We start from the raw sequence: 24,936 nt of genomic DNA on the forward strand, positions 1-24,936 counted from the left end.
TGAGAACCCAGAGATGCTTTCTGTGAAGTGTAAATGGTATACCTTCAGTATCACCTGCATCATGCTTAGTTTCCCTCTATCTGTAAATATCTAATGTAGCATAGAGTAAGAACTGCACTGGGATCTTCTAATTCACAATGTGCAACGTATGTCAGCTTTTCACAGCAAAGTCTCCATGTGATATCCTTCTACCCCATACGGTACTCACCAGGTAACAGGATATACTTCATGTGCAAACTTCTGAATTAAAGCATCCTTTGTAATATCAGTGACCACAACCAGTACATTGATGTTTCCAGGCATTAACCGCACAAGATTACTGTTATAGTTGATATAGGTCAATTCAGTCACTTCCACAAAATTCTGCTCTGGGGACCTACTGCATAAAGAAAGGATTCATTATCTATCTATCCAGTGAAATCTTCATTTCTTACATCTGACACATCCTTCTCATACAGCTTAAATAATCCCTGCCTGTCAGGTAGGTTTCTAGAATAAATGCCATGAATAATGGTGTCCCTTTGAGACTTCTGATATTCAATGTTACTAGGTCAAAATGCTTGCTCTCTTTCCCTAACATCTGAAAGGGAATAACTTCACCAGACAGACTACAGTACTTCAATTCAGCAACTCAACAATTTTTTCAAGAGCATTTAGGAAGTAGTAATAAATGCTAGCCATCTATAAAGGAATAAATTTACTAAATTGCCTTCCATACCATATATAAATTTATCTAGCAATTTTTGAGAAGATATGTAGCTCAGGTTGATGATATGTAAGTTAGATCGCTAAGCTGGAAGGCTTGTTTTCAGATATTTCGTCACCATGACTAGGTAACATCATCAGTGAGAGTCTGGACAAGGGATGTCAATACGTTAAACAGCTTGGGGAACGTTGAACACAAAAAACCTGGTTCTCTCCTTTTCCTGCATGAACCAATGAACTGCACTGCACATACATAGTATGTATGCCACCTTTCTTGTGAATACACAGGTAAACTTCAGGGCTTTGAAACAGACAGTCAGAGCACCTAACAGTGTGTGACTATAGATTGTGACTTAGATTATATTAAATGCATCTGACTCAGAGAGGCTGGTTGGATATAATGCAGGCCAATAGCCCCAGGGCTACATGTCAACAACAGACAGAAAAACATGCAAGTGAATTGTGGAGGTTGACAGCTGAAAGAGCCATACCTTAAGTTCCTGCTGGTGTTGATTTGTTGCTTTTTTGTTTCCTGAATCTTATCTGTTGCTGGTTCCTGTTCTTTCTCAGATTCAGACCTGCTCTCCAGGTCACTTGGTTCCCTGAAATTGTTGAAGGAAATTAAATTGATCTGCAGAAAACTTGCTCCTCCCTATCAGCAGGACGCTTCATCACTTCCCAGATTATACGATGTTCTGCTATTTATTCCCATCATCATTGGAGATCAATGACTTACTATATCCTGCATCAAGCACACTTGTCAAAACTCAATACGTCACATATTCATGTCACAATTTCAGCAGGTTGATTCAAAAATCATATTTAGCAATGAAATACACCTGAATAATCATAAAAAGATCAGCTTAATTTAAATAGTACCTTTAAAATATGCAATGATTCATAAATGATTCTAATGGCAGAGATGTGATCAGCCCTCAATGGGTGCTAAGCAAATTTTGGAGGTAACTGAAAGGGAGACCAAAAGCTTCTTCAAAATAGGTGAGTTTAAAGAAATTTTACAAAAGGAGGAGAAACAGGTACAAAATTTCCAAAAGTAAAATATTACAATATGGGGGGCTAGACAAGTCATGAACAGAAGACATGGTGCATAAGAGACTTTATTCAGAGAACGAGAACAGTAAAAGACAAACTGATCAATCAATGCTACCCCACCAACAGAATTTAGTCAAGTAAGCAGGATTAAAAGGTTATAGAACTTGGGAGCTCACAGCCACAAAAGATGGAACTTTAAATTGACAGAGTTGGGGGTACAGGATCCAATACATTCAGTGAAGACTGGGTTGAGGGGTTAAGAGGCCGAGCAGGAGAGCAAATCTATAGTAGAAATAGTTAAGACTGGTAAAGAGAGAATCCAGGATACAGATGGTCAAAAACACAAATGCAGACAGGTGATATTGGTAGCTTTTGTGATACAAAGGATACTCACAGCAATCAGCAATCACTCCTATGCAGCAATCACTCCTGTGCTCACTCACTTACAAAGTAAGGACCAGAAACATCGGGACCCTTGGAATTAACCCTAACAGTAACAAACCGAGTGCTCCACTGCCATCAGAGGTCGGGAATTCAAGCATTTTGACTCTATAGCTCTGCCCTGCAATTAAACTCAACCTTTCTTCAAGTACCCCTCCCCTCACATGCGGCAGAGTCTGCAGAATGTGCACTGGATTTATTAGTCATCTCTCAGCCTATCAAAGCAAGTCATCCTCCCCAAAAGATCATCTTCTTTTGTTCTCTCACTTCCCTTCTTGCGCTCTGCTTTCCCAAATCACTTAAAGGCCGAGGACAGAAATGAATAGAACAATGGGCATCTTTTGGAGATTTACCCACCATATATTTAACATACAGATTTGCATGAAGCTCCAATCCTATCTGAAAAAAGAACAGACAGTAGCAGCAAGTCCATCAGCATCATAAACAGAAAAGACAGGTTTGTGTTACAGGTGAGTTTCCTCAAAACTCCCATTCTTCATTCAAAACATGAAACATTTATTTTCTTTCAAATACTAGTAGACCAGCCCTGATCCTTTGTTCTTAAATCTATAAATCTCCACATTTCTTACCCAAAAGCTTGAATGATGAATGCTCCAAACAGAATGAAAACCACAGAGAAAAGCAGAGAAATCAAAGGCATCATTTCCTTCCTGAGGCAGAAAATGGAAGTTAATACAATGTAGTTATTTTCTGAGTCATAATAAAGATTCTTAACAGCAATGATCAGCTGGTGCAGAGAAACTTTAAAACAAACGATCACTAAGCACTTTGAGAGAGATACAAAAATCCAAAACCACAACATTCAACTTGATATGGACCAAACAATTTACAAGGATGTTGCCAGGGTTGGAGCGTTTGAGCTATAGGGAGAGGCTGAATAGGCTGGGGCTGTTTTCCTTGGAGCAGAGGCTGAGGGGTGACCGTACAGAGGTTTATAAAATCATGAGGGGTATAGATAAGGTCTTTTCCCCAGGATAGGGGAGTCCAAAACTAGAGGGCATAGGTTTAAGGTGAGAGGGGAAAGATTTAAAAGGGACCTAAGGGGCAACTTTTTCCATGCAGAGGGTGATGTGTATATGGAATGGACTGCCACAGGAAGTGGTGGAGGCTGGTACAATTATAACATTTAAAAGGCATCTGAATGGGTGAAGGAATAGGAAGGGTTTAGAAGGAGATGGGCAAAATGTTGGCAAAGGGACTAGATTAATTTAGGATATCTGGTTGGCATGGACAAATTGGATCAAAAGGTCTGTTTCCATGCTGTACATCTCTATGACTCTAAGTCCTTGGTGTGTGACAGCAGTGAATGTTTTGAGCAAGGCCAAAGGCAAGTTTCAACTCAAAGAAACAACAAATTCAAATCCACAACTTTGAATAATAGCAGCACCCAGCACCAAGGCAATGCAACAATGGACAACAGAACTGAACCCTAACCTTAAATCCATTTTCTTCCTTTAAAATGAAGCCAATTACTTTTTTTCTATTACCAAGGTTAAAAGTGGATAGTGTATTTGAAAAGAATATAGAAAAAGAATAAAAGAAGTCGTGATCAATTCGGGAATAACAGTCATGTTGAACCAAGCTCAGAATTTTAAACTGAAGAGAGCAATCTGGATGATGAATTATGAAATAGAGGAAGTTCAGTTTGACTCTCAAGAACATCTACCAATCAATCATTCTGTCCATTTCAGACAAAGAAGTGATGGCGTGTATATACAGGGCCAATTCGACAGGTTGTATTTTTGGTCTCAGCCATGATCCCTTTGAAGACTTTGATCTTTGGCATGGTACAATTCACACAGTCTGAATGCTGGGCCTAATTGTTTGCCTAATTCATGTGTGAACCTCCACAGTGAATATCATCAAATTGCTCAATGCTTTTTTCAGACTTCAAGTGGCAACAACAAATTGTAATTAAATAGCATTTTGAATGTATTAGAAGTTCCAAGGTGAGTCACTGGAGTATGTAAAGATAAATGAGGCACACAAGGAATATTAAGACAGAAAACCAGAAGCTCTCTCAAAAAGCAGGGTGACCAACTCCTGAGAAATCAAGGGGCACTTTTGCTTCCCTTTGGTGGTCTCTATTTGTGTGTGGGTATGCCTGCTGTCAACCTTAAAGGTCATTGGGGTGATTTGAGAAGTGGGCCATTGCGAAGACAACACAACGTGCACATGTGCGAGCCTGTATTACATGTGCACAAAATATGAAGTCTGGACGCAGACATCGTGGGACATGCATCTCGAATACAGGACAGTCCTATTAAATAGAGGATGGTTAGTTCTCCTGACAAAGAAATAGGCTTTGAGAAGCATATTAGAAGGAGGAGAGATAGAGTAGTTGTAGGGTTTTTAGGTAGAAAAATCCTGAGATTAGGGATTGGCACCAACTGTGAAGTGATGGAATTAGAGGAACACAGGTTTCTCAGAGGTATTGAAGGCAGGAGGCTCTTGAGGGATGTGAAAATATGGATGTAAATTTTAAAATCACAAAAGGTACCAGACTCTGAATGTAGATCAGCAAGCACAGGCTGGAGACATACATAACTTGGTGTAAATTATTGTACGGGAGGAGGGGGAGGACAAATTTTCCATCATCTCAGGTTCGTGGAGAGTAGAATGTAGGAGGCCAGCTAGGACTCTAATGGAATAGTGAATTCTAGACACAACAATAGCTCTAACAAAGACCTGCTGTGAACTTCCAGCAATTTCTGTATTTCAGATAACTAGAATGTGAGGATTTGCATCTTAGTTCTGCAATACTTTTCTCACAGCTCAGTGGCATGTATTCAATTTCTGACAACTTGGGTTTTCTACATGTCAGGGTACAAGAAGATATATTACTGATGAATGATATTGTCACCAGCTACAAACCAGTTCTGAGTGAACCCAGATGCCCAGATTTGAGACGCATAATCTATTATGGCATTCATCCAGCGAAGGAGGAACATCTGCAGAGAAAAAGCAATGAGTTCAAATTTTATATGGCATCTCAAAACGAACTAACACTGCAACTTCTTGCTGCACAGGCATTGCAAAAGTCATCCTGAAGTTGCAACAGTAAGTTATATTTAAAGATTTGTCAAACCTGAACATGCACACCAACTAAGTGAATTACAGGACAGTCAATTTATTGATAAGTCGGATTGAAAGAAGTCACAAACTGAACTTTGAGACACTCTGCAAGACACTAGACAAACCATGCATACAAAATTGTGAATAGTTTTCATCCCTCAGGAAAGATATACTGGCACTGCAAGTGGTTGGAGTAGATATCCTGGCATTGCAAGTGGTTGGAATAGATATACTGGCACTGCAAGTGGTCGGAGTAGATATCCTGGCATTGGAAGTGGTTGGAATAGACATACTGGCACTGCAAGTGGTTGGAGTAGATTCACTAGGTTAATTCTTGGTGTGGAGGGATTTTCTTGTAAGGAGAGATTGAGTAGATTGGGCCTGTACTCTGAGTTTAGAACAATGAGAGGAAAACTTAATGAAACATGCGAGATTCTCAGAGGGCTTGATAGGGTAATACAGAAACATCATTTCCTCTTGTGGGAAAGTCTAGGACTAGAGGGCATAATCTAAGAGTAAGAGGTTACCTATTTAAAACAGAGATGAGGAATTTCTTCTCTGACTGTCATAAATCTGTGAAATTATTTACTGCAGAGAAATGTCAAGGCAGGATCATTAAGAATTTTTAAGGGCGAGATGAACAGATTTTTAATCAGCCAGGGAAACAAAGAGTATTCAGAAAAGGCAGAACAGTAGATTTGAGGATCATCAAATCAGTCATGATCTTATTGAATGGCAGAGCAGTCTAAATTAGCTGAATGGCCTTCTTCTGTTCCTAAGACCATGAGACATAGGTAGTCTTAGGCTTGTTTTCGAACATTTATACATGTTTACATATTATTTAAGAAAATATATTATTCCATGGAGGCAGTTCAGAGACGGTTCGTTATGATGATTCCTAATATGGAGGGATTGTCCTATGAGCAAAGGCTGAACAGGTTATGACTCTATTCATTGGAACTTAGAAGAAGGAGAGGTAATCTAATTGAAACATATAGGATTCTTAAGGGCTTTACAAAGTAAATGCTAGAGGATGTTTCCTCCCACGAGAGTCCAGAACCAGAGAGCATAAGCTCAGAATTAAGGGGCAACAATTTAAGAGTCAGAAGATTAAGTGTCTTTTTGGAAATCCTTGCAACAGACAGAATCTTTGTGCATATTTAAGGTTGAGAAAGATAGGTTCTTGATCAGTTGGGGAATCAAGGGTTATGGGGAAAAGGGCAGGAAAGTGGACAGATCAGTTATGTCCTATTGAATGGTGGAGCAGGCTTTGGGGCCGACTCCTGCTCCTATTTCTTATAAGTGCTATGTCAACAGAAGTACAAATCCAAAAACTTGTATCATACAGAATGATGATTCTTCAAACAATATGATTCAAGATAAACCTAAACTTCTCAAACTATAGTTCAATAAACAAATGTTAATAAATTAAGTAAAACTATATCATGATTAGGTTGTATAGTTTGAGGTTTCGTGGGCGGCACGGTGGCCCAGTGGTTAGCACTGCTGCCTCACAGCGCCTGTAGACCCGGGTTCAATTCCCGACTCAGGCGACTGACTGTGTGGAGTTTGCACGTTCTCCCCGTGTCTGCGTGGGTTTCCTCCGGGTGCTCCGGTTTCCTCCCACAGTCCAAAAGATGTGCGGGTCAGGTGAATTGGCCATGCTAAATTGCCCGTAGTGTTAGGTTAAAGGGGTAAAGGTAGGGGTATGGGTGGGTTGCGCTTCGGCGGGTCGGTGTGGACTTGTTGGGCCGAAGGGCCTGTTTCCACACTGTAAGTAATCTAATGTCTGCCTCCTCCCCTCTTTCGACTGGTTTCTGTTTACAAGTCATCAGACACTGACACTTCAAAATTTGCAGCATTATTTTCTGTGTACATTTAATATTCCTGTTGCACACTTTTTAAACCCGACAGCCGCACATAACTAATTAGGATTACAATTGACAAAAAGTAATAATGAACCATTACAGCTTACCAGGAACCAAAGAGAAATAGAGTGAAGAACAGCTACTTATAAATTCTTTGAATTAACTGTAAACATCATCTGTTTTTATAAATTATGATTTAACTACTCAGATGACAAAAGTCATCTCATCACATTTTCCTGAGGGACTCTAAAAAAACTGTCTGGGCTAGAAAACTGCAACAATGGAGGAAAGATTGGGTAGAACATAGAACATTACAGCGCAGGACAGGCCCTTCGGCCCTCAATGCTGAACCTACCTGTGAAACCAATCTGAAGCCCATCTAACCTACACTACTCCATTTTCATCCAGATGCCTATCCCAATGGCCATTTAAATGCCATTAAAGTTGGCAAGTCTACTACTGTTGCAGACAAGCTGTTCCATGCCCCTACTACTCTCGGAGTAAAGAAACTACCTCTGAAATGTCCTATATCTATCACTCCTCAATTTAAAGCTATGTCCCCTCGTGCTAGCCATCACCATCCGAGGAAAAAGGCTCTCACTGTCCACCCTATCTAACCCTCTGATTATTTTATATGCCCCAATTAAGTCACCTCTCAACCTTCTTCTCTCTAACGAAAACAGACTCAAGTTCCTCAGCCTTTCCTTCATACCAGGCAACATCCTAGTAAATCTCCTCTGAACTATTTCCAAAGTTGGACTTGTTTACCTTAGATCAGAGAAGGCTGAGGGATGACTTAATTGACATGTACAAAATAATGATGGACTTGGACAGTGTAGACTGGGAAGGTCTGTCTCCATTAATGTAGATTTTGCAGTTATTGTTAGAAAGATTAGAAGGGAAATAAGGAAATAGCTTTTAAACCCAGAGGGTGGCAGTAACTGGAATGCACTGTCCAGTTTGGTGGTTAGAATAAAAGTCCTCAACCTGTTTAAAAGGAACCTGGATCTGTACCTGAAGTGCTATAACCTGCAAGGTTACGGAACAGCTGCTGATAAAAGGAATGACAATTGATGGCTAGTTCACTGAAGAGATTGTGAGCTGAATGGCCTCTTCCTATGCCATAACTTTTCTGTGGATCTAACTGAACACCTCCTCAGAACTCCATTTAAAGGCTCACTAGATTCAGTGCTATAGTTAGAATACTCCCAATTTGCCTGGAAGTCACTTGGATTAATATTGGAGATCCTGGACACCATGGCTGACAAGCTTGGAGAAAAGCATTCCAGTTCATGACAATGAATCCTCAACAGCCCAAACTTGGGATATATGTAAAATGTATTGCATGGTCATGTGACCACACTTTCAACAGGTAAGACAAAGGAAATCAGGGCTTGATGGGATCTATCCCAGGATATTAAAAGGAGGCAAAGGAAGGAGATTGCTGAAGGCTTCACAGAGACCTTTGCATCCTGTTTAACCACAGGCAAGGTCTCAGAAGATTGGAAATAGCCAATGTTGTTCCTTTGTTTAAGGAGAGCAATACAGAAAATTATACTTGCATACACGGTAGGGAAAAAATTCTTAGGGATAGAATTTAATTGCATTTGGAAAAGAATAGAGACTTATTAGGAATGGTCTGCATGGCGTTATGTAAAGAAAGTGCTGTCTCTCAAACTTGATTGAGTTTTCTGAGGAAGTAACAGAGATGATTGATGAAGGTAAGGTGGTGGATGTTGGGCTTTACTACAGCATTTAGGAAGGGTGTTGTTAAACTAGAAAGGGTGCAGAAAAAAAATTATAAGCCTTTTACCAGGGCTGGAAGGTGTGTGTTATAATTGTGAGAAGGGTTGTCAAAGGATACAGTGTGATATAGATAAGTTGGAAAGCGGGCAGAAAATGGTAGAGGGAGTTTAAATCAAGGCAAGTGAGAGATGATGCATTTTGGGAAGTCAAATGCAAAAGAAATTTACATTAAATGGCAGGACCCTTAGGAGCATCGTTACACAGAGGAATCTTGGGGATCAAGTCCATAGCTCCCTGAAAGTGGCAATACATGGATGTGGTGGTAAAGAAGGCATATGGCAAGCTTGACTTCATTGGTTGGGGCAATGGGTATACAAGTTGGCAAATCATGGTGCAGCTGTAGAGGAATGCGCAACGCCACATTGCAGTATCATGTGCAGTTCTGGCGCCACTCAAGATGAAAGGACGTGGAAGCTTTGGATAGGGTACAAAAAAGAGGTTTAACCAGGATGTTGATTGAATTGGAGTGTATTAGCTAAAAGGAGGTTGGACAAACTTGGACTATCTTCACCAGAATATCAGAGGCTAAGGGGCAACCTGATAGAAATATATAAAATTACGACAAGCATGATTTCCAAAAAGGTCGAAGTGTCAAACATTAGGAAGCATAGATTAATCTGAGGGGCAAAAAATTTAAAAAGATGTGCGAGGAAAGATTTAGTTTTTTGCACAAAGGGTGGCAGGTGCCTGGGATGCACTGCCAAAGTAGGTGATAAAAGCAGATACGATAGCATAATTTAACAGGCTTTTAGACTGACTATGAACTGACAGAGAATAGAGGGATGCAGGCAAATGGGATTGATTTAAAATGGCATCATGGTCAATACAGTCATGGTGGGCCGAAGATCCTGTTCCTATCCTGTTCTATTTGCAAACTGCACTGATTATCATGTGCCCAATTTGTCAACTGACAGAGCTCCAGGATTAGGTCCAACCAAGTTGGCAATCCTAGCTATAGTAGTTACCCAACATTATGAAATATTTAGTCATCACCAATTTCACCTGGCAGTAGATTCTGGCTGACTACCTCGACATTGCGTCATCAATTCTTAAGCTGAATTAAAGGTACTACATAAAACATAAGAACTAGGAGCAGGATTAGGCCATCTGGCCCTTCGAGTCCATTCTGCCATTCAATATGATCATGGCTGATCTTTTTGTGGCCTCAGTTCCACTTATCCGTCCTCTCACCCTTAATTCCTTCATTGTTCATTATCTTAGTTTTAAAAACATTGACTGAACTAGTGTCAACTATTTCACTGGGCAGGGAATTCCACAGATTTATAACCCTCTGGATGAAAAAGTTCCTTCTCAATTCAGACCTAAATCTTCTCCCCCTAATCTTGAGGCGATGCCCTCTTGTCCTAGTTTTACCTGCCAGTGGAAACTACCTATTCCCTTCATAATTTTACATGTTTCTATAAGATCTCCCATCATTCTTCTAAATTCCAATGAATATAATCCCAGTCTACTCAGTGTCTCCTCATAAGCAAACAACCTCAACTCCAGAATCAACCTAGTGAACCTCCTCTTACACCCCCTCCAGTGCCGATACATCCTTTCTCAAGTAAAGAGACCAAAATCGCACACAGTACCCCAGGTGTGGCCTCACCAGTACCCTATACAGCTGCAATATATTCTCCCCTCTTTTAAACTCAATCCCTTTAGCAATGAAGGATAAAATTCCATTTGATGTTCTAATTTCCTGTTGTACTTGCAGACCAACCTTTTGTGATTTATGCACAAGGACACCCAGAGCCCTCTGCATAGCAGCATGCTGCAACTTTTTAACCATTCAAGTAATAGTCCTTTTTACTGTTACTCCTATCAAAATGGATGACATCACATTTATTAAGATTGTATTCCACCTGCCAAACCTTTGCCCACTCACTTAAAGTATCTCTGTTCCTCTGCAAAGTTTCACATTCCTCTGCACACTTTGCTCTGCCACTCATCATAATGTCACCTGCAAATTTTGACACACTACATGTGGTCCCCAATTCCATATCATCTATGTAAATTGTGAATAATTGCGGTCCCAATACTGCTCCCTGAGGCACACCACTAGTTACTGATTGCCAACCAGAACAGCACTCATTTATCCCCACTGTTGCTTCCTGTTAGTCAACCAATCCTCAATCCATGTTAATACTTTATCCGTACTGCCGTGCATCTTTATCTTATGCAGCATCCTCTTGTGCGGCACCTTGTCAAAGGCCTTTTAGAAATCTAGATACGCCACATCCACTGGGTCCCTGTTGTCCACCATGTTCATAATGTCCTCATAGAATTCCAAAAGATTAGTAAGCACGACCTGCCCTTCATGAACCATGCTGTATCTGCCAATGAGACAATTTCTCCCTATATGCTTTGCTATTTCTTCCTTGATAATAGACTCAAGCATCTTTTTCATGACAGATACTGTTTCCTCGTTTTGCTCAGATTATTATTCCAACAGCAAATGATAAATACAAATAATGCAACAAAAATTAATCCAATCATTTGTGCAGGTAAAATACTCACTGGTGCAAATTCATCATTTAGCTGAGGTAACACAACATCATGAGGGAATATTGTGTGGCCTTCCATTCCAATTAATTGAGTCAGCTCATTAAATAATAGCATTTTGTCCTCTTCATTTCCATTCCATCCATTTTCAAGTAGTTTATAGATCACTTTACCATGAGTGCTACTTCGATGTAGGATCACAACCTGTTAAACAGAGTTTTGTTAAAAAAATGTGAGCTCTTAGAAAAAACACATGATCTGTAAAACTGAGAAAGCGAAATGCACAGAGTTCAATTAAAATTAGAGGTCCTTGATCAATGCTATTTTTAGAGCAAGCAGTTCTGTGACTGATCCACGGTAAAGTGATGAAAGATGTTTTCCTGTCCCTGTAATGTCTTCTATAATTTAATTTCATTGTGATCAGTATTGCTTAGAAGATATAAACCAGCAAACTTCATATTTGGCAAAGGTTTTGAGAGGAGCAATTACATGATACTACAGAACTTGTACTGGTAAAGAGGTCAAGCTTAGAAACTTCAGAAACCTCATTAGAAAATGGTGGCATAATTTCAGATACTTAAAAAGGGAAGAATTTTCTTGGAAACTAGAAAGATTCTAGACTGGATTAAAAGATAATTTCAAACCCAAGAAACAGGTGGCCAAATAGCTTCTCACATAGGAGCTGTGAACTGACGAGCAAAAATGCATAATACAAGTTATTTCAACAGTTTTCTTGCATGATTCCAAGATTGGAATAATTTACTTTGATACATTATAACAATGATAACATTTCAAAAGTGCTTCACAAACTGTGAAACACTTCAGGATATCCTAAGGATGCGACAGGTGCAAACAAGATATAAGTTCACTCATTCCTCGTCTGGGATAAAAAGAGTTTTGATTTTGCATAACATTATCAGAGATGAAATGCCTGAAGAAAAATGCTTAAGAAATTGGCTTGGTGTAGATTAAGCTATATGGCTTGAATGCTCTCTATTCATTCTTCGGAGATAATTTCTCCTGTTTGAATACTAATTTGTTTCATTCAATAAACACTCATGAAATAGTTCAACCTCTAGCAAACATGAACAAACATTTTAGCAATATGTGTCCAAACAAAAACCTGTGCAACTTGAAAAGAACCTTTATTTTCTGTAGTGAATATTCATCTTCAAATGCATGCTTAAGCAAAGTAATATCTTTCAATATGCCCATATCTCAATGCCCTTAGAGATGTGGGCATCTCTATGTAGGCCAGCATTTATCCCTGAATGCTCTCAAGAAATTAGTGGCAGCTGCCTTATTGAATCACTGTGGTCTATGCGGAGTAGGTATACCTACGGTGCTGTTTGCTAGAAAATTTCAGGACTGTGACACAACAAGAATGAATGAATGGAATATTGTTCCAATTCATAGACATACGTTTTGGATGTAAAGTTTGCTCGCTGAGCTGGAAGGTTCGTTTTCAGATGTTGTGTCACCATACTAGATCACATCATCAGTGAACCTCCAGTAAACGACATATGTGACTAAATATACTGATGGTGACAGTTTTGGACAAATATTTTAATATTTCTATGACAGTGTGTCATTCATTATTTTCATAATAGCTTATTTATTTTAAGCAAATCACATCTTTGTTCAAATAGCGAGCTGAGAAATCTCAGCCAAATGAATTATGTCCATTTATCATATCACCAATGATTGTTCAATTAATATCAAACATAGAAATGCGAACAGCTCTCCCATCACTGGATAGTTGGTTTTGTAACTGGAGTTGTGTATTCTGTTAAGGCTAGACGCTCATGCAGAAAGAAATGACAAATAGAGGCATGCAACAAGATATCCAGTTTAAAATTGGACACAGTTGTTCTACTCACATTTGGTACTGGACTGTTTTGCAGTGCTGGTGGAAGCAAGGCATTAACAAATGCTTGCTGATGTTCGGGATAAACGTAAACAAATTTCACAGACTCTTTCATATTTACAGATGCGAATGACACAAAGGAGTGATACGGAGCCTGCAACTCATCTTTCTTTTGAATGATTAGCATGACGCAATATCTGGAGAAAAAATTCAAGTCAAATCATGCATATATATTACCATACATTACAAGGCCAAAATAACATTGCCAAATGAAAATTTAACCAAGGTGATAAATAAACTAAAGAAGAATATATTTACTGAAACTTTCAAACAGATATGACAAATCATACAGTTATTTGCATCAATAAATCAATTAATGCAAAATACCGCTGATACTGAAAATCTGAAATAAAAACCAAAATCCTGGAGAAACTCAGCAAGTCTGGCAGCATCTGTGAAGAGAGAAATGGAGTTAAGGTTTTGCATCCAGAGGTTCTTCAGAAGTCAATTATCAATTTGAGATCCAATAACACTATAACAACAGAAAGATTCTCAAAATAGTCGCAGTTAGACAAAAAATTGAAGATACCTGATACCAGATGCCTTTGCCAAAAACATTAATCAATGCCACCATTGAATGCACTTTCCCACTGCAAGTGGAGAGGATGATTTTTTTTTTGGTCAAAAAGTCAAACCTCAAGTATCCGTGCTGCAGTGGCACAGTAAGTATACGATACTGATTTACATGCAGCATTCCAATCTCTCAATAGCATCTGTGGGGTCCCCGGATTCCTGGTTGTTCTTAATTTACTTGTGGGAATAGAAAATCAGTGCCTTGAACACAAAATCTAGGCTAACGCTCAGTTCATTAATGAAAGAGTGCTGCACTGAGATGTCATCTTTCAGAGGAAATGTTAAGTGCAGCTATACTTTCCCTTTCAACCGTACTTAACGAATCACATGGAACTATTTCAAAAGAAAAGCCATGCTCAATACTTGTCTCTCAATCAATATCATAAAAGCAAACTATCCAAACACGATCACATTGTTGCTTGAGGGGTTTTGTTGTAGTTTCCACATTTTGAAGTGCTTAGTTGGCTGTATAGGATATCCTGAAGCCTGCAAAATTTCTTTGTACAAGTCTTTCCTTCTTCTTTATCAAGTAGCATCAGGCAAATTTATTCAACTTACTTAATGGCCAGCATCGAAAGAAAGTTAACCAATCATTGCTGCAAGACCGATCACTTACCTTCTCTGACGACGGTACTGTTTCAGAGGGCACAGCTCCTCAAAGAGTTTCTGGCTTGTAAGACGAGGAACCAGTAGGAATTTGTTACCAGAAATGAAATCATCTATTATTTGTTTCTTCATTCCTTTAGGCTGTAAGAAATCATTCAAAACCATGAGTTTTTAATCCAGGCACAGGAACACAAATCCATTTAGAGTTTATTTTGATCGATTTCTCTTTATATTTCATAGTCACTTTGCGTTATGTAGCCATTATCCCTCTGCACAATAACAGAGAGTGTCAAAAGCTTACTCAACCAGAGAAGAAATGGATAGGGATTTCTTATAGATAAAGGATGGTCACATGGGTGTGATAGCAGTGGCAGCCAAGACTCATGGGGTTATATTTTGGTTTTTGTCAGTATTTCAGGAAAGACAAATAATGAAACGAAATGAGGGATTTGATTTGTGGCTATAATGTATTTTATAGAAGTGAAAGGCAACTCTTTAAAGACTAATTTCAAGATAATGTTTGGGATTATTCTTAACCTTTGCTCTGTAATCTCAGGAGGTTGCACCATTTCTCCGTCAACATCATTCCTCATCTTGAAAAGAAATTCAGAAACAAACAAAAAATACAGTACATACCTGGATGCTATCAGCTGCCTTGTCGACATTCTCCTTGAAAATCATTATGGTAGACGTGTAACCGCTTATGCTGTAATGAGTCAGTATTTCATCAGTCAGTTCTATCCCAGTCTGCACAGCTCCAAATTTTACATAATCTTTGAACTGGAAGGCAATCAGCTTTGGAAAGAAAAACATATGTCAAGAACAGCAACTTAATACTTTCCCATGTTTGTCTGCATTAACCAAAAACAATTAATTGCAGTAAAAACAAAGATCATACATTGTTGGCAAAATGCATTTAAGTGTTGAACAAAGGCAATTAAAATCCAGAACCTTCAACAGTAATTACAAAAATTTTTCTTGAATATTAAATAACTCTATGACATAACTAATTTCAAACAGCACTGCTCAGAGAAAAGAAGTGTATTTTAAAATTAAAATATGAAATGCTTTTTTATTTAAAAATGTGCTTTTAGGTTTACAGGGAGAATTTTTAAAGTCTAAAATCAGTTGTTAAAGTTGTAAATGGGTCATTAACAATTCTTGTGATTTGCGTTTACTAAAGTGGCTTGGATAACATTAGCGGTGGCTCAGTGGTTAGCACTATTGCCTCGCAGCACCAGGGACCCATGAGGGCGACTGTCTATGTGGGTTTCCTCCGGGTGCTCCAGTTTCCACCCACAATCCAAAGATGTGCAGGTTAGGTGAATTGGCCATGCTAAATTGCCCATAGTGTTCAGAGATGTGTAGGTTACGTGCATTAGTCTGGGGTAAACGTAAAGTCGCAGGGGTAGGGTCCGTGTGGGTTGGTCTTCAGAGGGTCAGTGTGGACTTGTTGGGCCGAAGGACTGTTTCCACACTGTATGAATTCTATTACTGCAACTTAATGTCATCTCCATCAAAAGTGCAAAGGCAATTCAGTGTGGTTGTGGTCTGTAGTTAAAAATGAACATAAAGGAAAGCTGATCCCATTAGATGACGGCGAAAAGAGAGTAGAGAGAGACAAACAGATTTTAGGTTTTAAGCCAAAGTTGCAGAGATGGAATAGGAGGAAGAACTTTTGTATGTAATGATCTAGAACTCACTGTTTGTGAGGTGATGGAAACAAAGACGATCAATGATTTTGAAAAGGAAATTGGAGGGCACTCAGGGGAAATAAACTTACAGGCATTTGAAAACAGGACTGCTCTCTGGAGAGCTAACATGACCTCAAAGAATGAATGGTCTCCTTCTATGCCTTAGTGAATATATTTTGAGATTTAACTCAAAAATAACAACAGTAAGACCATAAGGAAAAAAAGGATTTATCAAAACATTTCAGCATAATGTAGATTCTGGTAGACTCTCAGTAGAAAATAAAGCTATAACAACTTCAATTTCACCATCATACCCTGCAATTCACAATATAGGGCCCGAGATGCATTACCTTGTACAATAATGGCACCATAGACTTCTGGTGAAACATTAGTGCACGTGGCTTGTTGTCTTGCTCCCATGAAGACAGGAAATGTACATAATTATTGTTAGTTACCTTAAAAAAAAGTGACAATTGTTTTGTTAAATGATTAAATTCCAAGATATTGGATCCCTATTCTCCATTTCCGTTATTTCATTCTAGTTTGACAATTGTAAGCTAACATACCATCCATAACTAAAGTGCAAAAGGTGAGAATTCAAACCTTTAGGTTTGGGTACAACACTCTTGCCTCAGAGTTGCAAAGTTGTGAGTTAAAGCCCCATTCAGACAGCCAAGTTGTAACACAGTCTCAGTTTCTGTGAGTACTATTCAAGGTGCTTTGTTACAGATGAGAGGCCAAACCAAAACCCTGTCTCTCTGAGATAGATGTAGAAGCTCCCATGGCACAATGCAAAGAAAAGTAATCCTGAAAGAACTATAACAGACAACAGGCCTCATCATGAATACCGTGCTTTTCAGGGACATTGCTGTGCCATGTGTCCTATAACAGACACTATAACTTATTGTTTGCAAATAAAATCCTTGGGATATAAAAGATGTTATATAAATGCAAGTCAATTTTTTTTTATTTTCAAACACTACAAAGCTGATCTGAATAATTTTGGCACCTGCACCAACTGAACAAATCCCCGCTGTATTTTCAATTGGTTTTGTATCAGAGTAACTTTTTCAGTCGGGATTTTTTTAAACAGTTGGAGAGAATGTGCAAAGTCTCATATAGTTTGTGTAATTCTAACTATCTCTTAACGATTTGTCAGAATTTATTGACTGCTTCAGTACATTTTGTAACACGTAGGCAAATAGCCGATATTGCACTTTATTTGGTGGTATTTGTAATGAGATCAACCAGCTGGACCTCAGAGAATAGGAGTTTCTGATTGGTCTGTTAACCTGGTCCAATCAGGGAGCCATGGCTGACAGGTATAAACAAGAGTGTCAGAAGTTCTGCTCGCTCTGAAAGCTGGCTCTGAGGGAGCCAGACCAGTATCAAGTACTATGCATGTGTAAATAAAGGGTGACTTGCCTCTGTGGAGTTATTTCAATATTGCTTTTCTAGATCAAATCTCCAATGACTCATTATACATCCCTTATTTTTATAAATCAAAACGTAGGTGATTATGTAATTCAGCCTACAAGTGTACTAACTTGAGAGATGAGAAGATAAGAGAATTTTGTTTTTTGATGCCACACTAGTACAGGGTACTGCACAAAGATAAAATATTGCATATATAATTGGCCAAAGCATAATACCACAGGGTCTTGAGTTAAAGCTACAATACATATCAAAACAATTATTGCATTAGCCATAAGAAAAAAAAATACACATGCTCCGAGTCAAACAGTTGAGAAGCAATTTGACCATTCTGAACAGTACAATAGAAGCTGTACATTAATAGGCACAAGAAATCAGTGAGCCCTTGCTTTATCTAAACTTGCATGATTATTTGACCACATACCTGTTCCAAAAGCTTGTTTGGCAGAAGGTTGTCCACAAACCGCCTTAAGTTTTCTCGAACCACAGTGGTTTTAAAGAATGTTACTCGCCCATTGATGACTCCCACAATTGCTGGATGCTGATATACGCCAATGTGATTTAACAAACGACGCTCGTACCCGGAGTCTATGACTCCAATCCCAAGCCCTGAAAATAAACAAACAATTAGTTATTCATTCTCCACCACCCAGTGAACACTGTCATGCTTCATTAGTTTGCATTTCGTTTCCACATCATGCTCCTACCCTCCCACTGCCTCCAAATTCTGTTTTTCCTCCAGCAAACTTTATTCATTACTTGGGCACAGTTCCGCAAGCTCTGGTAATCCTCTAGCACTTTGTACAAGTACTTAGGCAAACTTAACTTGATCCTGGACAGAGATTGTTATTTATGATGGGGTCATTAGAGCAGTCTGTTCTGCCCCATTCAATGTCAACACAAACACTGATTCAAGTCCTCTATAGTCAAGAATCATGGAGGCTAACTTCAGTATTTAGCTGACACAAGTTAATTCAAGAGCGACCGCAAATTTGGATTGGCTACAATTGCTGATCACATGCCATGAAAGAAAAAGATGCATCAGGATTCTCTCTCATTTATACATGAGAACACATCAGTCAACACAATTGCATGCTGAACTCCTCTTTGGCTTTGAACAGATTTCCCCTCCAAACAGAAGCTTAGTAATAATTCATTATTCAGAGAGTAACGTACCCAGAGGTTCAAGCTCCTGTACCATTTCCTTCCAGATTGGTTCAATTTGAACACAGTTGAAACACCAGTCGGAGGTGACTTTGATGAGATACGGTTTGTTGTAACTGTCTGGCACAACCTCATTCACGTACTGTGAGAAATGTAGTAGATACTTATCATCAAAGGAGTCTCGGGCAGAATTAAACTGGAATTGAAAGAAAGAGTCATCGAAGAAGAAGCTGTCGTATTTATGGAAACTCCGGAAGTGCTGCTGTGGATGATGGAGATTCCCTGGTTGTCCATCAGGATTTCCATACCTATCAAAATTTGACCTCTTTTCTTCATTTGAAAGAATCTAAAGCAAAAAGAAAGGTAATCAGTAAGTACAGTGAGTTGAGCTTTCACCGGAACTTCATATGACAGATTGGTGTCATAGCCATAACCAAAAAATACAGATGACGGACTTTTTGTGCCATCATCTTCCCATTAAGTTGCTCAAAACGCTTGTGGTTTAATCTAGTTGAACTCAAGTTCTGGAAAGTTGCATAAAGATTGCAATGAAAATAAATTTTCTGTTAAAAAAGTGTATTGATGAATTGGCTACCAGGCACAGGATATAATTTCAAAGTTTGTCAATGACTGGAAACGCAGAAATGTAGCTAACAATGACGAGGATAGCAGCAGTCTTCAGGAGGGCACAAATAAATTGCTGAAATTGGTAGAAACTTGATAAATTAAATTTGATGAAGAAGCCTGAAGGGGAGCAGGATTAAAGACAAAGCCAGGAGAAATTTCATAGAAATTGACATCGGATTGGCAGGCTAACATGTTCCTGCCTCCAGTGACTTTCCTGCAGGAAGCGTCATCACCTGCAAATGTGGGTAGCCAATCGGTAAAATTAATTCCCTATCTATGGGCAGATTGTATACATTGTCACAGGTCCCCATTGAGTACACCAGCCAATGCCCTGAGGCAGCTTTCTGGCAGCTGGATGGAGACTCCCCCAAGACCTCCTACAATCACTGCCACACTGTCAGCTGTTTTAACCTTTAAATTCTAAGCACTTCAGAGGCATCATAACGAAGGAACCATTTGGTTTTGACAATGGTAGCACCCACCTCCAACAGTGTGAGATGCTCTTTATAAAGTTGCAGTCCTTTGATACTACAGCCTCAAGGACCCATCCATTGTTCTTAGTTGGATGGCAGATTAGGGAGGTCTCTTAAATTGTCAACTCCAGAACAATCTTCCAGGCAGGTGCACTGACAAAGTGTGATAAGGGCCAGGGGATTATCAATGCATGCTCACATTCTAAGAAAAGAAGTTTCCTCTTTATGATAGAAAATGTTGGCGTGAAGATAGAGGTTGACAGGGAAATCAATTAAGAACTTACACGAAACAAGTTACCGGCACACATAAATCCACTGCATTCTGGCTTGGAGGTAAATGTCACAGCAGACACACAAAAAGCAAGGCTTACATTCCAGCGCAGTACTGAAGGAGCACTGCACTATCAGAAATGCCATCTCTAGGGTGAGATGTTAAATCCTGGCCCTGCTTGCCCTGTTAGGTGGGTACGGAGATTATTTCAAACAGCAGGAAGTTATCCCCAGTGTCCTGGTCAATACCTTTCCTTCAATCAACAATACAATAACAGATTATCTGGTCATTGTCATATTGCTGTCTATGGAGGTGGCTGCTGTTGACAGAAGTGGTCATACTTCAAAAAAAGTACTTAGTTGGCTACAAAGTACTGTGGCATTTTTGATTATCCTAAAAGGCACTATATAAATGCCAGTCTTTCTTGTTAACCTTCAAATACAGGGAAGTACCACACCCCTGTAGTACATATATGAATATTATCCTGAATTATTTACACAGGTGGAAATTAAATAAGTATCCAATATCTTAGAACATATAGCGGCTCAACAGTTGTCAATAATGATTTTTGAGAAGATTTGTAGCTCAGGTTGATGATAAGTATGTAAGTTAGCTCGCTGAACTGGAAGGTTTGTTTTCAGACATTGTCACCACAACTAGGTAACATCTTCAGAATCTCTGGTGAAGTGCTGGTGGTATGTCCCGCCTCTCTATTTATAGGCCTTGCTTTCTTAAGGTGGGTGATATCATTTCCATTTTTTTCTCCAAGGGAAGGTGTAAGTCGATGCGTTTATTGATGGAGTTCTGGTTAGAATGCCATGCCTCTAGGAATTCTTGTGTGTGTCTTTGTTTCACATGTCCTAGGATGTGTCTGTTGTCCCAGTCAAAGTGGTAAATAGAAAGGTGGGACATACCGCCAGTGCTTCACTGGAGACTCTCACTGATGATGTTACCTAGTCATGGTGATGAAACATCTGAAAACAAACCTTCCAGCTCAGCCAGCTAATTTACATACTTAGTTGTCAATAATGGTCAGTAATAACATGTTAATCAATTTAGTTGCCTTGTAGACTATAAGAAAAAGGTATCTACTGCGTATAGATCCTTGAATGTGACCACAGTTGGAGCAAATCGAACTGCAACTTCTCCCAAAAGCAACAAGGAAATATGATGAAAAGTATAACATATAACCCACCTGATCAGACTTTTTTTTTGCTTTTTGGTTACCAACTGTTCAATGAACTGCTATGTTTGGAAAAATATTCTAGGTTCCATCTATATAAGCAATATATAGTGAATTACATTTTCTTAAAGGAAATATCAATGCAACAATGAGGAAAAAATATCCAGGTTTCAGAAAGACTTCACAAAACTCCAAACTGCAATGGGCTTCAGTTGTTACCCTTTGCAAGGGAAATCCATGAATAAATTATCACATAATTTCAATTCAATGTTTTGGTTACCTCATATGCTTTGCTAATCTGAATGAACTGTTCTTCAGCCTTTGGGTCCTTATTCTTATCAGGGTGCCTGAAAAATAAACCAAACCCTAACATGACCTTTCCCATAAGAATGCAAAATTTAAATATAGTCTCAACATATTCTGTAGCAAGATTAAAAATCTTGGCATAAAGGTCTTTAACCAGCTCACTGCACAGGATTTGAAGATTATGAGGACTGCAGATGCTGGAAATTCAGCGTCGATAAAGTATGGAGCTGGGAAAAGCACAGTAGGTCAAGCAGCATCAGAGGAGCAGAAGAGTCAATGTTTTATTTCGGGACCTTTCATCAGGACTGGGGAGGGGAAGAGGGCTGAGAAATAAATAGAGGGAAGGAGGGTGGAGCTGGGCAAAATGTAAGCAGGATGGTGATAGGCAGATTCTGGTAAATGATTGATTGGTCAATGGGAAGGTGGAGTGGATAGGCGGGACTGACTTACATACCACAAAAGAAAACCTTGTACTTTGTGCTTTTCTTTGTACTAATTTCCCTTACTCTTGTAAAAACACTAACTTTCATCAGGTACAATTTAACTGACCTTTCAGAAGACTTTAACGCAAACTGCTCATCCGTTATGTGTGACTCTAGTTTAAATGTCAGCACACCATTTTCTTGTAATGTTCACCATAGGTGACTTCCATTCTGATTATACGCACATTTTTCAACAGTACAGCGATCAGGATCAGGAACATTGATTCAATTTTTCTCTTCTGTAGCCGTAAGGTATAAAGATTAATTGCAGTGTCCCCATTGCAACTTGGATTGAAATTAGCATAGGCCCCCTGGGAATTTCAAGGAATCACAGAAATTTATGGCACAGAACAGAGAAGGTAGCCTTTTAGCTCATCAAGCCTGCACCAGTCAAAGCTATCCTGCTTAAAACTGCTTCCCAGTTCTTGGTACATTATCTTATAGGTAGCAACACATCAAGTATAGATCCAAGTATGTTTTAAATGCAGTGAGGGTTTCTATTCCCTGCTTCAAGCAGTCAGTTCTAAAAGCACACAAGCCTATGGGTAAAAATATTTCTCAACTTCCCTCTATTCCATCTACCAAATTTGTAGATCTTTTTCTTTTGGTTAGTGAACTTTCTGCTAAGAAAATAGACCCATGATCCACTCTGCTCAGACCCCTCAATTTTTTTTACCTCAATTTAATCTTTCAGCCTTTTCTGTTCCAAGGATAACCATCCCAGTTTATTCAACCTTTCTTCATAGCTAAAGTTCTCCAAACCTGGCAATATTCTTGTAAATCCTTCCTCCACCTATTATGGCTTATGTACATGCTTAATAATGCATTTATTCTCTAAGCAATTAGAGACCTCCAATAATATACAACTTGCACTGACTACCATGCTGGGAATATTTACAACTTATTTTAATACCATGTCATACCTTAGTTTAGCAGCTAGTATTACAAAGTCTATCACACAGTGAATAAAAAAAGCCTTGAAATGATTGTAAGAGTGTTTAGATTAAATCAAATTGTGATTGAAAATTTAACAAACTAACATTTTTTGTTTATAGCATTTATAGACCTTACTGTTTACAAACTTTCTAACAAGAGAGTTTCCTGGAGCTGGTATTTCCAACTAGATTTTATGCTTTGGCTCCATGTCACTGCCCTATATTTTGTATGGTTTGTCTCAGATGTCAGACTAAAGTTATAAAGAGGAATGAGGAGAAATACAGTTGCTGGACATATTGTCTATATTCATGTTGTTTAAATTAAAATACAGGCAGAAACTCACCACTCCCGGGCCAGTTGTTTGTAAGCTTTCTTTATTTCTGCTTGGGTTGCAGTTTGACTGACTCCCAATGATCTGTAAGGATCAAATTCTATTCCATGGTGGAGAGGAATGTTCAGCAGAAGGACAAAAAACACCAACAACCTTCCACAGGAAGCCAATTGTAAACCAGCCATTCTGAAAACGTGATTTAAATAATACTTATTATTAGTAATGATTCATAATATAATGAATTAGTGAAAAAAATCCTTCCTCAGTATTAATGCTGAGCCATGTTAAGAGAAGACTTCAGTATCTGTAGTAGTTCAAAATGACTTAGGGCCTCAAAATATTTTCATATGCTGGATTACAAAGCTGATTTGCCCACTTTCTACTGAAAACATCTATCAAAGTGACATTGGATGATAAATTAGGAAGAGCAGCTGACACATAGTATCGTCAGGATAACTAGTTGTACATGAAGAAACCTGGGAAGGTACTTTAAAGAACAAAAATGTAAAAGCAGCAACCTGGTCAAAACAAACTATCAACTTGAAAACTGCACACACAGCTTTCCATAATAATTTGAATTCTAAAGATAAACTGTCACTGCCAATTACAACCTTACACAAAAATTAATAAAGATTTTCCACCTTTAAAACTGACAATTGTTAAAGTAATTGGCCCTCAATGTAGATGCAGTGACATTAAAGGTTAGGAGGAACAGAAGGGTATAAAGCACAAATAAGGGATTCTCTTATTTCCTTCCCACTTCTTTTGATTATAAACCTGAGGCACTATGGTAGCATCCCTGCAACCAAGCCAAAAGCTGCTGGTTTGAGTTCATCTCCAGGACTTGATGGCCATGGGAACTGCATCCATAACTTGGTCAAACAGATTATCAACCTGTAAATTCTTCCAGTACACCTGTGGCAAACAGTCAAGACTGGGAGTGTATCCTGGTCAGCTATGATTGAAATGTATTGGTTCTTAAGGTATAGCCTCTGGTTTCAGGCTAGCAACCTGTTCCAGGAAAACTAGCTATGAAATCAGACATAACATCACGCTTTTTGTGCCTTGTGTGCCACGAGAAGACCATAAGACACGGGAGCAGAAGTAGACCATTCAGCCCATCAAGTCTTCTCTGTCATTCAAAGGGGTTGTGGCTGATCAGATAATCCTATCTTCAACCATAACCTTTGATCTCATTACAGATTAGAAATCTCAGCCTTGAATATACCTAATTTCCAAGCCTTAATAGCCCTCTGTAATAAGGAATGCCACAGATTCACAACCCTCTAAGATGTGCAATTTCAATGTGCGACCCCTTATTTCAAGATTATGCTCTCTGGTCCTAAACTGTGCTGCACAGAGAAATAATATTTCTGCAACTACACTGTTAAGTCTCTAAGGATCTTATGTACTTTGGGGAAAACTCTTCCATTGCAGATTATGGTTTCACAT

The 24,936-nt window shown here is 38.9% G+C and overlaps 1 protein-coding gene across 5 annotated transcripts in view; it reads right to left on the reverse strand.

Annotated features, from left to right (window-relative positions):
• dnajc16 (DnaJ (Hsp40) homolog, subfamily C, member 16) overlaps nt 1–24,936 on the reverse strand; it is a 43,182-nt gene that overhangs the window by 6,091 nt on the left and 12,155 nt on the right. For 4 of the 5 annotated variants that reach the window (XM_087980474.1, XM_043675758.2, XM_043675760.2 and 1 more), the window contains exons 3-15: nt 23,497–23,670; nt 21,710–21,776; nt 18,888–19,221; nt 18,136–18,320; nt 16,628–16,732; nt 15,220–15,378; nt 14,594–14,724; nt 13,358–13,541; nt 11,493–11,681; nt 5,095–5,171; nt 2,790–2,870; nt 1,197–1,307; nt 209–379 (exon numbers count right to left, since the gene is read on the reverse strand). In XM_087980474.1, coding sequence (XP_087836600.1) covers nt 209–379; nt 1,197–1,307; nt 2,790–2,870; nt 5,095–5,171; nt 11,493–11,681; nt 13,358–13,541; nt 14,594–14,724; nt 15,220–15,378; nt 16,628–16,732; nt 18,136–18,320; nt 18,888–19,221; nt 21,710–21,776; nt 23,497–23,670 — 1,968 coding nt within the window. The remainder of the gene's footprint in view (nt 1–208; nt 380–1,196; nt 1,308–2,789; nt 2,871–5,094; nt 5,172–11,492; nt 11,682–13,357; nt 13,542–14,593; nt 14,725–15,219; nt 15,379–16,627; nt 16,733–18,135; nt 18,321–18,887; nt 19,222–21,709; nt 21,777–23,496; nt 23,671–24,936) is intronic. The other variant, XM_043675761.2, reaches the window with a different exon arrangement.

This window comes from Chiloscyllium plagiosum, unplaced genomic scaffold, assembly GCF_037043375.1.
Source record: "Chiloscyllium plagiosum isolate Xiang-an unplaced genomic scaffold, Cpla_swu_hap1 HiC_scaffold_37, whole genome shotgun sequence".
Taxonomy (NCBI): Eukaryota; Metazoa; Chordata; class Chondrichthyes; order Orectolobiformes; family Hemiscylliidae; genus Chiloscyllium; species Chiloscyllium plagiosum.